At 45.8% G+C, this 16627-nt stretch overlaps 1 protein-coding gene across 2 annotated transcripts in view; it reads right to left on the bottom strand.

Annotated features, from left to right (window-relative positions):
- LOC137534120 (pulmonary surfactant-associated protein D-like) overlaps window positions 1-16627 on the bottom strand; it is a 144168-nt gene that overhangs the window by 34106 nt on the left and 93435 nt on the right. Inside the window, exons 1-2 of one of the 2 annotated variants that reach the window (XM_068255492.1) lie at window positions 785-888; window positions 483-661 (exon numbers count right to left, since the gene is read on the bottom strand). In XM_068255492.1, the coding sequence (XP_068111593.1) occupies window positions 483-648 (166 nt within the window). In that variant the 5' untranslated portion in view covers window positions 649-661; window positions 785-888. Of the gene's footprint in view, window positions 1-482; window positions 662-784; window positions 889-16627 lie in introns of those variants that run through there. The other variant, XM_068255493.1, reaches the window with a different exon arrangement.

The raw sequence follows: 16627 nt of genomic DNA, 5'->3' as shown, positions 1-16627 counted from the left end.
CCAAAATTATTTTTTCTGAATCTGACAAAGTAATTCCTTAACCTTCTGCTGGTAGTTTCTTGTGGCTTATGGAAAGGGGAGGGTTCTTCAGAATGGACAAACGATAAAGAGACCACTGCCACTGGAGGCGACCTGTGCACGCAGCAGATCACCTAGAACATCATTAATGATCATCTAGTATATGTACAAATGAGATGGGTTCTATGTTTATGTGCTTTCTCCAGGTCATAGCACTGTCATGAATCATTTCCCAGTCAAACTCCAGCTCTCCTTCTCAGCAATAAAAAGGCGTGCTTGGGTTGAACATTCCTATTCAGCACTGAATTACTGGTCCCCACTAGCCAGCCACATTGTTCAGAAGGTTTTCAGATTTTGCCTGTATGTTCTAAAACTTTCATCTATATTTAATATATGGTAAATGTGCAACAAATGTGGAGTGGATCTAGCATTTACCCTTTTATAAATAGATCCCAAAGCCTTACCTGCATCACCCTTTAATCCATTAGCTCCATCTCTTCCATCTCTGCCATTTAAACCTGGAAGACCTTGTATAACTGAGCATGCAGCTGGTGTTTCCGAAGAACTCAGAGAAATTAGCATAGCTGTGACAGTAAGGATGGATGCCACCTTGGTAGGACGAGTCATCATTTGGTCGTATTACCTGGCAGAAAATAAAATAATTGGTTCCACCATGCGATCATGCAGCATAAGCATTCACTATAAAAGTCTATGCTCCTGCTACAGAGGCTACATTAACTGTGCTCAAACGGATTATCTAGCTTACCTGACCTTCCCCAACCAGTATGACCACTCAGCAATTCAGCTCTGCGGAGCAGACTAGTGTGACGCTGCTGGACTTATATTTTCAGGAATATCGATTATTCAGACGTGAACTTTGTGCCTGTTAGAAGAGGGCAAGTTTAGAACTTTTCTAAAAACAGCCTTATTACCACAGCAAATAAAATAAATGGAATGCTGAGCATACATACCTCATGTGTTTCAATACCTATAGCAATACCTATAGCAGCTAGTATTGGCAAGCTAACACAGCCACATTTGTAAGATTTGTAACAAAAAACAACAAAAAGGTTTACAGATTACAGTACCTAGTTAAAGGACCACTATCGCGAAAAATTTAAAATTTAAAATACATGCGAACGGATACAAATAGGAAGTATGTTTCTTCCAGAGTAAAGTGAACCATACATTACTTTTCTCCTATGCTGCTGTCACTTACAGTAGGTAGTAGAAATCTGACAGAACCGACAGGTTTTGAGCTTATCCATCTCTCCATAGGGGATACTCAGTATGGCCGTCATTCTTTCTAAAGACACTCCCTGGAAAGGATTTACTTTATATATTCGAATACAAGTCGACTCCAATATTCAACCCTCTTAAGCTGGAATTTTTTATTGACTCAAGTATAAGTCTACCCAGCAAAGTTAATAGTTGTATTTGGGGCTCAGGAGGGGTTAATGACTGCACTGCATACAGTATTGCAGCCATTAGCTCCTCCTGTCCCTTAAATGCAGCCAATACCTCATCCAGACCCCCAAGTGCTGCAATTATTCACTCCCTTTTATGCAGCCCAGTATTTCCCCTCCTGCCCCTTTCCTTGTTTATTGTTGTGGGCAGGACTTTCAGACCTGTGTTTTCTTGGCATTTACTTTCCTCAAAGTATTACTTACCAGTGGATACATTGTTGCAAATGGGAATGTCACTATTGGTACACTCATTACTCAGTGTGCGAAGTGTTGTCTGTGACTCGTGTATAAGTCGACCCCTATAATTTTATGAAGTGAATCAGACCTAAATTTCTAGACTTATACTTTAGTATATACAGTATACAAAGATGCTGGCCATCCTCCCTGCTCATCCTACACTGTTATGGCAGTTGGACTGAGCAATTGCTCACTAAGTGCTTTTGAAAATAAAGAAAACCGTGAAAATCCCCATGAGGAGATGGGCTTGTCCAATACTTGTCGGCTCTGTCAGATCTTTATTACTTACTGTAAGTGACAGCAACATAGGAGAAAAGCAATTTCTCATTTTACTCTGGAAGAAATGTACTTGTATGTGTTTAAAATTTTATGGTTTTCACGATAGTGGTCCTATAAGTTATGGTGAACCAGAAGCACTAGAATTTTGTTAGGGACCAAAAAGGAACTTAACTTCTTGAGGACTACAGGCTTATACCCCCCTAGTGACCAGGCTATTTTTTACAATTCAGCACACTGCAGATTTAACAGTGTGCTGCACGGCCATACAACTTAGCAGCCAAATTAATCTGTCTTTTTCTGACCACCAACAGAGCTTTCTGTTGGTGGGCTCTGATCGCGGCTGCAGTTTTTTTTTAATTAATTTAATTGTAATTTTATTTTAAATACAAGCATCTTTTATTTATTTTTACTTCCCCCCTCCCTCCCCTCGAGATCCAATCAGGGCATCAGCCTATGAGAGGGGATCGCATAGCGAGCTACAACAGGGGACAGCCAAGTGAAAGGGCTGTCCCCAGTACAGCACTGTGGTAGATGGCAGTGCTGTACTATCAAAACAGTTTACAGTCTGCCAGCAACGATCGCCGCAGAGCTCCGTCACTCAAGCGATCTCCGCTAACCTCCTCCCCCAGGACTCAATGCCGATCGGCATTAGGCGATCCTGGGGGAGCCACTCCGGGTTAGACGCCTGAAGAGGCAGGTTAAAAGACAACTATTGCATAAAGATTTGAAAAATTTCAAATACATATGTATTATAGAGTAATAGTCCAAGAGTAAAATGCAATATAAATGTATTTATTTTTTTTCTTATTCAGCTGTCACTTACAGTAGCTAGTAAAAATTTGACAGACTTTGGACTAGCCCATCTTCTCATCGGGTATTTCCAGTATTTACTTGATATCCACTCCCTGGAAAGGACATTTACTGTGAGAGGAAACTGGCTTTTCAGCTTTTAAAAATAAAGACATTACCTAGAATCCCCCATGAAAAGATGGTTTCATCCAAAACCAGATCAGATCTGTCACAATTCTACTGCCTACTATAAAGGCCGTACACATGTTCAAGTAATGTTTCCCGGCTAGGATTGTTACCCAATCCCTCGAGTAACATTGCAGGGCTGAGACTAACAGACCCATCACCAGCTTACAGGCTAGCGACAGGTTCTGGGGGGGCAGAGGGCTATAGAAGTGATGTCACATGGGGGCCGGGTCAGTGGAGAGAACAGTGCTCTTCTCATTAGGTCGGCCAAAGCAATGGTTGAGTGGAGTCGGGGCTGCTGTACACATGCTGGATTGTTGGCAGAGGCAGTTGTTATCAGCGAGTCGCGACATACGCTGAGTTTCATCTAGCATGTTTAGAATCTACTGTATATTGAATATAAATTTGCCTTCCTAAAACAGAATATATTTTCAATGATTCAGCTTTATGTGACCAAATAGGAACTCTCATGGTGCATCACTTCTGCTAAGTGAGAAAATATTCAAAATTCAAGTGGTACTAATTCTGGTTCACCATGATTAACTGGATACTCTGTAAGTGCCTTTTATTCCCCAAATCCTACCCATAGTGCCTTGTTGATGAGGGTGAAACTTGAGAAACTTGTCAGTCCCTGCATGCTTTTTACTTAAGAAAAAAAATCTATTTTTATATAGGGGTGCTAGTAGCCTGTGCTTTATATACAGAGAGCATTTTACCTAGGACCCATTTTGGAAAGCCTGGCAGCTTGCTCTTTGTTTCCCTGTATCTATCCACAGATATGACAAAAAGATGATATGATTAACTGGTGGTACCAACATTAAGCATGATTTGCTGACTTGTTAATACTGAGACTTATAGCCACTAAATATGGTGCTTTTCACTGCACGGAAGAATCTGTATAATTGCTTACAATTAGGAACACTTTTTTGTATATTTCTTTCTGTGACAGAGACCCTCAGAAGAAACACACGTATTATATATCAATGGGGTGCCGTTCATCTGCCATCCGTCAGCCGACCAGTTTTGCTATTGCGTCATCAGGGGCATGCAATGGGGCGTGGTGACGCAATAGCAAAACTGGTTGGGCTGACGGATGGCAGATGGACAGCACCCCATTGATATATAATACGCGTGTTTCTTCTGAGGGTCCCTGTCACAAGGGCCCTTGTGTAAGTATTGGACTTGTCCTCTTTTGAACAATAAAAGTTATTGTTTTAAAATGGAGAACACTTAGATCTGTTATCTGGTTATTGTTTAATGCTCTGAGCAACTTTTGATGCATGAAGGAAGAAGGCTGATACTTTGAGATCTTAGATCTGAGATACTTTGATGTTAAGAGAGGAAGATTGCTTGTCACTTGTAATGAATAGCGGAGACACCGCCGCGTGGGCAAGCGGCAGGGCGGCTGTCTCCGCGCGCAAGCCGTCGTTTTCTGAATGGCAACGTGTCACTGGTTCGCCTGGTCCTTCTGGTGCACACAGATGGAGAGCTATGCGTGCGCGTGCCAGGCGACAGGACCTTTATGCCAGCAGAAGGGGAATCAGCTGATCAGGCCGATCAGCTGATCCCAGCTGGACTCTGGATTGGCTGAGTGGCTGGGGCGGCGCTGCGGAGCACTGCAAGTATATATAGGACTTGCTTCTCAGTTGCAGGTTGTCTGTCGTTGCGAATACTTACATGTGGGCACTCAGACCAGTCAGATCTTACAGTGTGTTAGAACCAGCCGGAGCTGGGAATTCACACTTAGCCAGAATCCGCTTGATCTCTATTGTATTATTGTATTGTTATTATCTAGACTAGTTCCAGGGTGTTGAGACCAAGGACCTCACACCTAAGATTAGGAACTGTGTTACCTCTGTTATTATCTAGACTAGTTCCAGGGTGTTGAGACCAAGGACCTCACGCCCCATACTAGTATTGTGTTATACGGTTACCTGTTATTATCCCTGGCATTACTGACCACTCTTCTACCTACTGATACGGTACTTTGCCTTTCTGTCTACCTGTTGCCGACTCAGCCTGTATGACCCTTCTGGCTGTCACTCGTCCCTTGGGTGAGCAGCCTCACTGTACTTCTCGTGACACCAATTCTATAGGTGTTCATTAGCTGTAAAGACTGTCTGCTCCACAGTAAGTCTTCCTTACAGTCCAGTCAGGGGACTTTACCCATAGGAGTCCACTGGCTGAAGTACAGTTTGATTCCCAGTCCATCAGGGAATCCTTGGCTGCAGTACAAATCTCCATATCCTCCTATTCAGGAGGTCAGGTTCTACACAGTCAGAGGCCACCTGCACCTCAGGTGTCCACTGGCTGTATCGTAGCCCAATTCCCTGCTCTTCAGGGAATCTCCTCGGGAGATAACCTTTCTTACGGTTGCACCAAACACTCACACTACATTAGGTGTCTGGTGTCAAGCTATACTTGTATTGTTGGTGATTCTGCAGATCACCATATAATCAGGTATAACATCTGTATTATTGGTGATACTGCAGATCATCAATAATCAGACACCAATCGTTACATCACTGAGACCAGTCAAGTGCTTAGATCTTATAATCTGGGTCTTTTGGAAAACTGGTAATCCTGCACTTTGAAGGGTATTTGTTGATGGAGTGACAGAGATAGCATAGACCGTTAAAGTTTTGATGGTTATAAGCTTGATTCCCTATTGGGTAGACACTTCTTTGAGTGTTTCTACAATGTTCCCGATCACTACTGATTCAATATGGAAAAATACCCTTATAATGAATAGCGGAGATACCGCCGCGTGGTCTGGCGGCGGGGTGGCTATCTCCGCGTTCAGACCGGCGGTTTCCGCACAGCAACATGTGTCTGGTTTGCCTGGGCCTTCTAGTGCACACAGATGGAGAGCTACCCGCGTGCGCGCCAGAAGACAGGACCTTTATGCCAGCAGGAGAGGTATCAGCTGATCAGGATGATCAGCTGATCCCAGCGGAACTCCTGATTGGCTGAGTGGCTGGGGGCGGCGATGCGGAGCGCTGTAGTATATATAGATCTTCCTTGTAAGTTGCTGGCTGTCTGCCCTTGCGAATACTTACATGTGAGCACTCAGCCCTCAGTCAGATCCCACAGTGTGTTAGAACCAGTAGGAACTGGGAATTCACACTTAGCCAGATTCCGCTCTTGTCATTTACTTTGTCATCTCTGTGTTATACTTTAGACCAGTTCCAGGGTGTTGAGACCAAGGACCTCACACCCAAGCTTAGGATACTGTGTTATTCTATAGACTAGTTCCCGGGTGTCGAGACCAAGGACCTCACACCTCAGACTAGGATTGTACTTGATATCTGTTATGACCTCTGGCTCTGTTGACCTCTTTCTCTCGCTTACTGATTCGGTACCTCTGCCTATCTGTCTACCAGTTGCCAACCTTGCCTGTACCCGGTTACCGAATCAGCCTTCTGTCTCTGTACTTTATCTGCTCGTGTGTTGCCGACCCGGCCTGTCTGACTCTTCTGAATGTCACTCATCCCTCGAGTGATCAGTCTGTCTGTACTATCCGTGACACTAATCCACCAGGTGTCAGTTAGCTGCAAGGACCTCCTGCTCCTCAGAGAGTCCTTCCTGCAGTTCAGCCAGTGGTCTTTACCCCACAGGAGTCCACTGGTTGCAGTACAGTCGGATTCCCAATCCATCTGGGAATCCTTGGCTGCAGTACAGTCTGATTTCCAGCCCATCAGGGAATCACTGGCTGCAAGATTATATCCTCCTCTCAAAGAGACAGACCCTGCACTGCCAGAGGCCACCTGCCTCTCAGGTGGTCACTGGCTGCAGTAGTCTCTGTGTCTCTCACTCCACGGGAGATAGCCTTACAGTTGCACCAAGCATCTACACTTCATTAGGTGTCCAGAGGTTAGTCATACTTGTATTATTGGTGATTCTGCAGATCATCCATAATCAGGTATACATCTGTATTGTTGATGATTCTGCAGATCATCAATGATCAGATTCTCTCTGTGTGCTGACACCAATCGAAACAATACTTTTGCTAGCGAAAAAAATATTGTAAAACGACAAATCATGTTCACATTGCTGTATATTGTATATAGTGGCAGTCAATTTTTGTGTTTCATTGCTGTATATGTAATTTGTGCTACTCTGCTGTGTGTGTAATGGTGTTTTTCTGCCTTATAATCGAAAGGGTTCCTTGCGCTTCCACTCCAAAGAAACAGAACCAGTCAAATCCAGTGTAACAGCTCGTCCAAACTTGGCAATCACACGCTGTGCTGCTCCAAAGTGGGAAGGTCCAAAGACATCTAAGAAAGGAAGGAGCGCTCTAAGTGTGTTACCAAGGGTGGAGCTTTATTGCGCATAAATAAAATGGATACTCACAAGATAATGGATTAAAAATCTCCTATCAGCAGAAAGCCAACCGCTACCCCTCTGTGGCTTAGATGCATGCGTGTGGCCAGCAGCTCGGTGTCCAATCTTTCCAGGAGTGTAAATTTGGACAGAGGCGCCAGGCAGGTTAAAATGATCTAAAAACAACTAAAAAGGAGGAGTACAGGTGGACTTACCTCCTGAAATGATGGACAATCGAGATTGTTCAAATCGCAAATAACAATTTATTTTTGCACTCCGCAACGCGTTTCGCAGGTATAACCCGCTTCATCAGGCAAGGAGTGCAAGCTCAAAAAGGTCCAATAGTGGCAATGCAGAGGCGCATATAGTTGTGTGACAAGGCAAACTGCAACAGGTCCAAAATGAATTGGGCTTGCACAAACGGGAGTGACCCATCTTGTGTGAGGAAGTACTGGACAGCCTCCAGACCCTTGCTATGCAGGATGCATGTATAAAGTGATGTGACATCAAGTGAGACCCACAGGTAACTTTGTTCCTATTTGTATTTTCTTAGGATGTCTATTACGTGTAGTGAGTCACGTGTATATACCTGAGTTTCCAAGACCATAGGCTGGAGAGATGTTCGCCACCAAACCCTCCATCCCTGCCACAATGGGCCTCCCAGGTGGATTGGAGGCATCCTTGTGGATTTTGGGGATGTGATAAAAGTAAGGGATGGAGGGGTGAGTGGGAGCCAAAAAACGTTTCTCAAATTCATTGATAACATCATTGCAATAAGCATTATCAACCATAAGGCCCATACACACGTCGGATTTGCGCGAACGACGGGTCGTTTGAACGTTCCGTCGTTCGCACGTTTCCGCATGAAATCCGGCGTGTGTACAGACTATCGTTCGGGAGATAAGACTGGTTACCAGCGATCCGCCCGGCGGATCGTTGGTAACCAGTCTTATCTCCCGAACGATAGTCTGTACACACGCCGGATTTCATGCGGAATCGTGCGAACGACGGAACGTTCAAACGACCCGTCGTTCGCGCAAATCCGACGTGTGTATGGGCCTATAGACTTCAACTCTTCAAGATAACAGGAAGTGGGGTCAGTTTGCAACAATTCATAGGTGGTGATGTCGGTCAGCCATCTTGTACCTTCCTTTTCATAATCATTGTAATCCATTAGCACAACACCACCACCACCCTTATCCGCCTGCCTGATGACCACCTGTTGGTTGTCTGTTAATTGTTTGAGGGCCTTTTTCTCCAATTTATTAAAATTGGAGTATTTTTTATTTGTACCTTCTTTGCAGTAATTTTTAAACTGATCAAATACAAGCTGATAATATGTATTGATAAATTGCCCTTTTTAGTGCGTCGGATAAAAAATAGATTTTGGTCTAAAAGGTGTATGACGGATATTAGTATCAGGGACAAATTTTGGTAGGCAGGGATGCTCATCCGGATTCCGGATATCCACGTAACTCGGATATCTGAACTTTTTTCAGCTATCCGACCTCTGATCCGGATTCCGGATACCTGGGCAAATCTGGATAGCTATCTGCGGATAGTTGGCTGGGCTATGCGGATATCCGCGGATACCGTGGATATCGCAGATATATGACCATTTAAATACTGTAAGAGGTCCAGGACACCCTGGGAGCCAATCAGAGGGTTCCCAGCAGAAGCTCCAGCAGCCAATCACAGAGGGGAACCCTGGCCAGCCCCACCTGACCTCATTGAGCCAATCAGAGGTCTCCCAGCCTAAACCCTGACACCCAATCACAGAAAGGGACACTGGCCAGCCCCCCTGTATAATAAGGAGGGCTGCCCTGATGAGACAGATCGTTCTAGCTTGCTGAATGCTCACTGAGAGACTTGCTCCAGTGGTGCTGGGCTAGCAAGGGCTGTATACAGTTATAAACCTAAAGCTTTTCAGTGCTAAACACCTTCACTACACTTGTTCTATTGTTTTTTTTTAGCTAGCTAGCTTGTCAGTCAGATTCCTGTGCTGCAGCAGCCTGCTAGTTAGGTCCTGTGTCTGTGTGTGCTGTGCAGGCCAGCAGGACAGTATAGGTTAGGGAATAGGATTGCTGTGTTTTTGTATTGTATAGCTAGTACTGCAGTTAGTTGTTAGAGAGTAGTACTGTGTTAGCTTACTACAGATTACTGCAGTGCTGCTGTGCTGAGCAGTGTCAGTGTGACAGACAGATAGTGTGCACTGTGCACTGTTCTCTACTCTGCGGTCTGTCACTCCGTGCTGATTTGCTTTAAAGTTCAACCCCGATTTTATTAAAGTACAAGTACCCCACATCATCTGGTGATATCATCACGTATAGGTTGTACTATGTCTGCTGGCACCAGCAGCCAGGAGAGGTGCAGCAAGGGCAAGAGGACAGGGAGCAACATTGCAGCCACCCACAGAAGGTCTGCCGCGTCAGTGTCGGCCCCAGCGGGCAGCCTACCCTCAGACAGCGAGCTTTTCGCTCCAGGCGCCACGATTGAACTCAGGGCTGTTAGCCGCAAGGAGTTTGAGGAGGATGTTCTGGGCTTTGAGGAGGTGGGGTATGATGTTGAGGAGATGAAGGACCGTGACTGGGATGTCAGCTCTGACTCTGAGGAGGAGGATGCGTCGGTGGGTTTGGCATGGAGGATCAGCATTGCAGACAGTGGCCGTGGAATGCGGGACCCACAGCCTTCTGCCGCTACCACCAGCCGCACGACTCAACCCCCAACTGCCACAGGGAGAAAAGCAGCAGCATCCCATTCAGGCCGCAGGGGAATCTTCACCTCCCCAATCTGGCGTTTTTTCACTCTGCCCTCATTGGACAGCAAGTTTGCCATATGCAATGTGTATATACATACAGTACACATACAATACAGATGAGCAGAGGTTGTGACCCCTACAAGTATGGCACCTTCAGCTTCATCACCCATCTGGCCAAAAAACATGTTGTTGAGCATGAGGAGTACAAGAGGCTGAAGCAAGCTGGCGCTGGCTCCCACCGCCACGGTGCAACAGGCCCCTGCTGCTGATATCACCACCTATATTCAACCCAAAACACAATTGCGGTGTCATTTTTTGGAGATGTCTGGGATGAAAACTGTGATGTCCCAGTTGTGCGGTTGGACTTTGGACACAATGTGGGCTGCACGACCACTGTCTGGAACCTAGTCGTCATGTTAATTGACAGCCTTTTTTGGGGTGGGTGGGGGGAGGGGGGTTAAGTCCCCACATCATCAATTAGTGTTTCCCTTTAATAAAACATGATGCTACATGCCTCATTTACCCTAAAAAAACGTTTTAAAAGCCATTTTAAGGCCACTTCCGGTTTTCTATGCGGATATCCGAATAGGTCGGATATCCGCGGATAATGCATTCGGATATCCGCATCAATCCGGATACCGCAAAGTACGGATTCGGATATCTGATCCGGATCCGGATATCTGGGCATCCAGATCTGGATCAATTCAGATTTTGAAAAGGGGTATCCGAGCATCCCTGTTGGTAGGTCGTGTGTTTCTAGAGTCGTAGGAACATTACCTATATTGTCCACCAAACTCTGTGTCTTGTCTGTGTTTGTAGCAAAAAATCTTTTTATAGTCAAGGACCTGATGAATCTATGCAGGTCTTTATATAGTTGGAATTCGTTCGGTCTGAGCGTAGGAGCAAAATTCAATCCCTTTTGTAATAAAGATCTCTCATTGGTAGTGAGAGTGTGGGAGGATAAATTAAATATTTTTATTGTGGCATTGTTGTTAATTCTTCCTCTGCATTTTTTCTCTCTTTCTTTGATGGCTCGCCATCCTCTATTTCCCCGTCTACATCTTCCAACCCTCTTTTCGCAGGGGTCCCGGGGTGTTGGCAAGCATGACCCCTAAAAACTGGTCCCGTCCGGACTAATGTTTCTAATGAAGGGGGTGGGCGAGGGTTGGTCTGTTCGTACATTGGTCGGTTGATCTTGATCAATCAGCTCACGCCAGTGAGGGGGAACCTCACTAATGTTTTTTTTGGGGGGGAGGGGGGGGGGGTTTGGGGGCAGTCTCAATTATACTTGTTGTACCCTGGGTCTCAACCCGTTTAGGAATGGCTCCTTCTCTCGACCCGTCTCGGTATCTGTCAGAATATTTTGGAAGATCTGACTGATCAATTTTACGTCTAAACTTTGCCTCATTGGTTCTGTATGCGACTGGGCTATCAACAAATGTAAAACCCTTGTTAAACTTCTTATTTTTGGAGGGAGATGTGGGAGATGTGGGGTCTGTGAGTTGATACTTATTGTTTTCTCTGTTATAGTGTTATTTTCCCCCTGATTTCTAAATTTGAACCTTTGTTCATGGTGTTGTCCAGCTCCCCTAGTGGATTGATCAAATTTATGTGGTCGTTTACGTGTTTTGTATGGAGACTTGAAATGTCTATAAGATCTGCCAGGAGGAGGATGATTAGCTGTTTGTCTAATAGTTGTTTGTTTAGGGGCGTTCACCTCCTCAAAGGGCCTCATAGGGTTTTGTTTTGTCTCTTGGAAAATGGATGTGGACGGGGACTGTTTTTTGGGGGATGGGTTTTTGGGGGACCGTGTGTGGTTCAGGTGTAGTTTTAGGATCTTTGCCCCACTTGAATATATTACCTAGAGCGTAATCAGTCTTGTCTCTTTCAAATTTTTTGAGTTTCTTGTTTATAAGATCTGTTTCCTCCAATTTGGTGGGTATATTTATTTTTTCATTCCATTCAGCGAACTCTTTCATGGTATAAAATTTATTTAAGTCTAGCTCAATGTCTGGAATGACCTTGCGTACTCTCAGGGCCGGAGCTACCATAGAAAAAAATGGGCAATTGCCCCAGGGCCCCAGAGCCTGTAGGGGCTCCCAAGTTGTCCCTCCCCCATCTTAACTGTTGCTCCCCAGGGACTCTGCAGAGTCTGTTAAGTTGGGAGATGATTGGGGACGGTCAGCAGCCAGCTCAGGGGCCCAGGAGGGAAATTTGGCTGCAACAAAGGGCCCCTAATGACGCTTTTTGGTTGGGGGGGGGTCTGTTGGGGGGCGCCCCGGCTAATTTTGCCCTAGGGTCCAATTGTTACTTGAACCGGCCCTGCGTACTCTACATAAATTGTGTTCTCTCTGGACTACAGCTATCTTCATCCACTTCTCTGTGCAATCGATAGCTGCTTCTTTCCAGATGAGATGCAAATCTGGATCTAGGAAATCACAGTCTTTTTTGTTCCTCATTCCTCTCGGGGCAATTTGGGCAGAGATGCATTCAGAGAGGAACGAAGAATCAATCCATTGTGTGCTCTCATATTTCCTAGCAACCTCAATTTCCCTGAACAAAGAAATCATTTGAATAACATTGGTAGCATGATTACAACATTCTGTAGGTGTTATGATGGGTACAGAAACCCCATGTGAAGCAACAGTTATTTTGTCCACAATGCGCTTCATATTTTCATGTATCTCAGTTTTGAGTTTCTCCCATTTGGAAATGTCAGAGTTTTTACCAGACTGGGTGATGGACATCATGGTTGTGCTAGGTTCTGGTGGTGCTGCAGGACGCTGACCCAATCTCAGCAAGCAACCAAACAAGTGACAATCGAAAGTGTTCCTTGCGCTTCCACTCCAAAGAAACAGAACCAGTCAAATCCAGTGTAACAGCTCGTCCAAACTTAGCAATCACACGCTGTGCTGCTCCAAAGTGGGAAGGTGCAAAGACATCTAAGAAAGGAAGGAGCGCTCTAAGTGTGTTACCAAGGGTGGTGCTTTATTGCGCATAAATAAAATGGATACTCACAAGATAATGGATTAAAAATCCTCTATCAGCAGAAAGCAAACCACTACACCCCTCTGCGGCTTAGATGCACACGCTGTGGCCAGCGAGGCGGTGGGCGGGGCTTAGTGACAGAGTGCGTGTGATGTCATTATGCGTTTAGGCGTCTTTACGGGGGTTTAACACCGCGGTACTCAAGTGGATAAAGGGAAGATCCACGGTTGAAAAAAAGTAATATAAAAATACAAATCCACTTACCTGGGGCTTCCTCCAGCCTGTGGCAGGCAGGGCGTACCCTCGACGCCGCTCTGGAGGCTCCCAGTCTTCTCCGGTGGCGCATCCGACCTGGCCAGGCCAGCTTCCAGGTCGGGCTCTTGTGCGCTCCAACGTGCGTCTCACCCACTACTGTACTGCGCCTGCGCAGTACAGCTCAGAGGACGTCCGATGACGTCAGCGCGCCCGCGTGAAACGCACGTTGAAGCGCACAAGAGCCCGACCTGGAAGCCGCCCTGGCCAGGTCGGGTGCACCACCGGAGAAGACCGGGAGCCTCCGGAGTGGCGTCGAGGGCACGTCCTGCCTGCCACGGGCTGGAGGAAGCCCCAGGTAAGTGGATTTGTATTTTTTTTTTACCGTGAACCCTCCCATTAAAGAGAGACTGAAGCGAAAAAAAAAATATGATATAATGATTTGTATGTGTAGTACAGCTAAGAAATAAAACATTAGGAGCAGAGACATAAGTCTAATATTGTTTCCAGAACAGGGAGAGTTAAGAAACTCCAGTTATCTATGCTAAAATGCCATTGAGCTCCACGACTTTCAAAGTCGCAGAGAACTCTGTTTTCTGAAGCTTATTATCGCAAGTGTCATTCATTGTATTTTCTTTTTCTCTGCAGAGGACAGGTAAAAAGTTAATTAGCCTGCTCTGTAAAATCATTTAGCATGCTGATAAGTTTGTAAACTGCAAATATTAGAGAATGATGCCATGTTATAAGAGAAAAATTATATAACTGAAAATAAAAATATGAGAATATTTTCTTTGCTACTAATGATCTATTCATTATCCGTACAACACATACAATTAATTATATCATCATTGTTTTTCGCTTCAGTGTCTCTTTAAGCCCTGTATGTGCCATGTCCAATTCCGGGCACGATCCAGACGTGCTTGGAGAAATAAAATGATTCTGATTAAAATAAACTGAAATGAAAGTTGTTTGGTAAAACTAATTTACGGCTGAACACACTACATTGTGCAATTATTTGTCCATAGTTTTACAGGAAATGTTTTGAAGTGAGAAGTGTGCCTGCTTCCTGTAAGAACATGCTGCAATGTTAGTCAGGGTTGGTTCTAGACTTTTTTTGCTGTGAGGATGTGCCCCCCCACACACAATATAGCTGTGGTGAGTCCCCACCAAAAAACACCCTCAGTATAGGTAGGTAGCCAGGTATAGGTGCTGCCCCCAGTATTGGTAGCTAGGTACAGTTGCCCCCAGTATAGGTTGGCCAGCCCAGGCACTCTCTTGGCTCCCGGTTTCTGCCTTGTGCTGCCCCCAGACTTCTGCTGTTTGAGGAAGTCACCTCACTTGGCATCATGGGCCTGATGTTAGTATAGCAAACCCTCAAACAGTTTGTCTAAAAAATATCTAAAAGATATGAGTTTTGAAAAGAAAAAAACACTTATCTGCAGGTCATATTTTTATTACTATTATCATTGTTGTTGCTATTGTTGTTAGCGCTCCCGTCGCTGTGAGCGTTATGCGCATGTGCGGTTAATTCTTTTGAGAATCGTGCATGCACAGAACGCATACAATGACGGGCGCGTGAACAAGCTGAGAGTGCGGAGGGTCCACGCATGCACAGTTGTGCCAGACTTCAGCTAAAGTTGCCGTTCTAACTAAGCTTCTGGGGTAAGAATGAAGGAAGCCTGGAGGACACCAAGGGAGCTCACGGACTGCAAGCAGCTGGAGGAAGCCCCAGTTAAGTTTATTTGGCTATTTTACTGTTCTGCTCATGGTCCCTTTAAAAAAAAAAAGAAAAAGCAAGCAGAGAGACAATGGGAGTCCACATAGCACAATATGTAAATTATGTATTGAAAAAGGGTGAGAAGGAAGAGTTGTACTCACAAAAGTGTGTTGCAAAAAACGGTCAGCCAACCAAGAAGTCAGGTGGAGATTCACAAACCCGTCTCCACTCGGGTATTCCCAAGTGGTCAGGGAATGGGCGCTTTCTATTAAAAAGAATCTGGAACTTTCTGTGGCAGGGCCACAGTAAACCAAACAGGTCCCTCCTCAAGGAAGGGGAACTGCACAATGGACAAAAACCCAATCAGACAAAGTAGAAAGAACAACAGGGGAAGAAGCTCCCAAGGAGATATGTAGATAAAGTGTACTAGTGACTTCGTAAAGGAAAGAATCAATACTTCCCCGGGGCTTTCTCCTGCCCCATAAACACGTATGAGTCCCTCGCCGCCCTCCCGCAGTCGGTCTGAAGACCCAGACTGGACCCGACTGAGCCTGTTACCGGGGCTGATCGCAGCTGAACGGCAGACCATGGGAGGATGGCAAGGGACTCGCACGAGCCAGAAAATGTTTGAAATTATGACCGGGTGGCCTTGTTGTGGTATCGATCTTTAGCAAAAAATTTTGGCAGAATCTGCAAGAAAAATCAAGCTAATGTATGGGCGCCTTAATTAGGAACTTTAGAGAAAAGGGGAAAAAAATAAATCAATACATTGCTGTAACGATCGGTGTCAGCATGCAGAGAGAGTCTGATTATTGATGATCTGCAGAATCACCGATAATACAGATGTTACTAACCTCTGGACACCTATGTATATAAGAGTGTTTGGTGTAACAGTAATACTTTGAGAAACACACCTGATGAGCAGGTGATCTTTAGGCAGTATAGGAAATACTGCTTTAGAGAGTACAGGAACCTTCCAGCAGCCTGAGACTCTCCAAGGGGTCGAGTCAGGCTGGAGGTAGGAAGGACCTGAGGGTGAGTGACACCAGAAGGTGGATGTCACTATCTGATCCGGAGACTATCTCTTAACCCTCCTGGCGGTTTGCAAAAAAATCGCCAGGGGGCAGCAAATCTTTTTTTTTAAATTTTTTTTTTTTTCATGTAGCGAGACAAAGTCTCGCTACATGATAGCCGCTGCTCAGCGGCATCCCCCCAGCCCCTCCGATCGCCGCCGGCGATCGGAGATCCGGAGATCCCGTTCAAAGAACGGGATCTCCCGGAGGGCTTCCCCCGTCGCCATGGCGACGGGGCGGGATGACGTCACCGACGTCATCGACGTCGTGACGTCAAAGGGGATTCCGATCCACCCCATAGAGCTGCCTGGCACTGATTGGCCAGGCAGCGCACGGGGTCTGGGGGGGGGGCGGCTGCGGCGCGACGGATAGCGGCGAATCGGCGGGTAGCGGCGGCGATCGGGCACTGCACGCAGCTAGCAAAGTGCTAGCTGCGTGCAGCAAAAAAAAAAATTATGCAAATCGGCCCAGCGGGGCCTGAGCAGTGCCTTCCGGCGGCTTACCCCGAGCTCAGCTCGGGCTTACCGCCAGGAAGGTTAAG

Source organism: Hyperolius riggenbachi, chromosome 10, assembly GCF_040937935.1.
Source record: "Hyperolius riggenbachi isolate aHypRig1 chromosome 10, aHypRig1.pri, whole genome shotgun sequence".
Taxonomy (NCBI): domain Eukaryota; kingdom Metazoa; phylum Chordata; class Amphibia; order Anura; family Hyperoliidae; genus Hyperolius; species Hyperolius riggenbachi.
The sequence above is the reverse complement of the archived record's forward strand: the minus strand, read 5'-3'. Positions and strand labels throughout refer to the sequence as shown.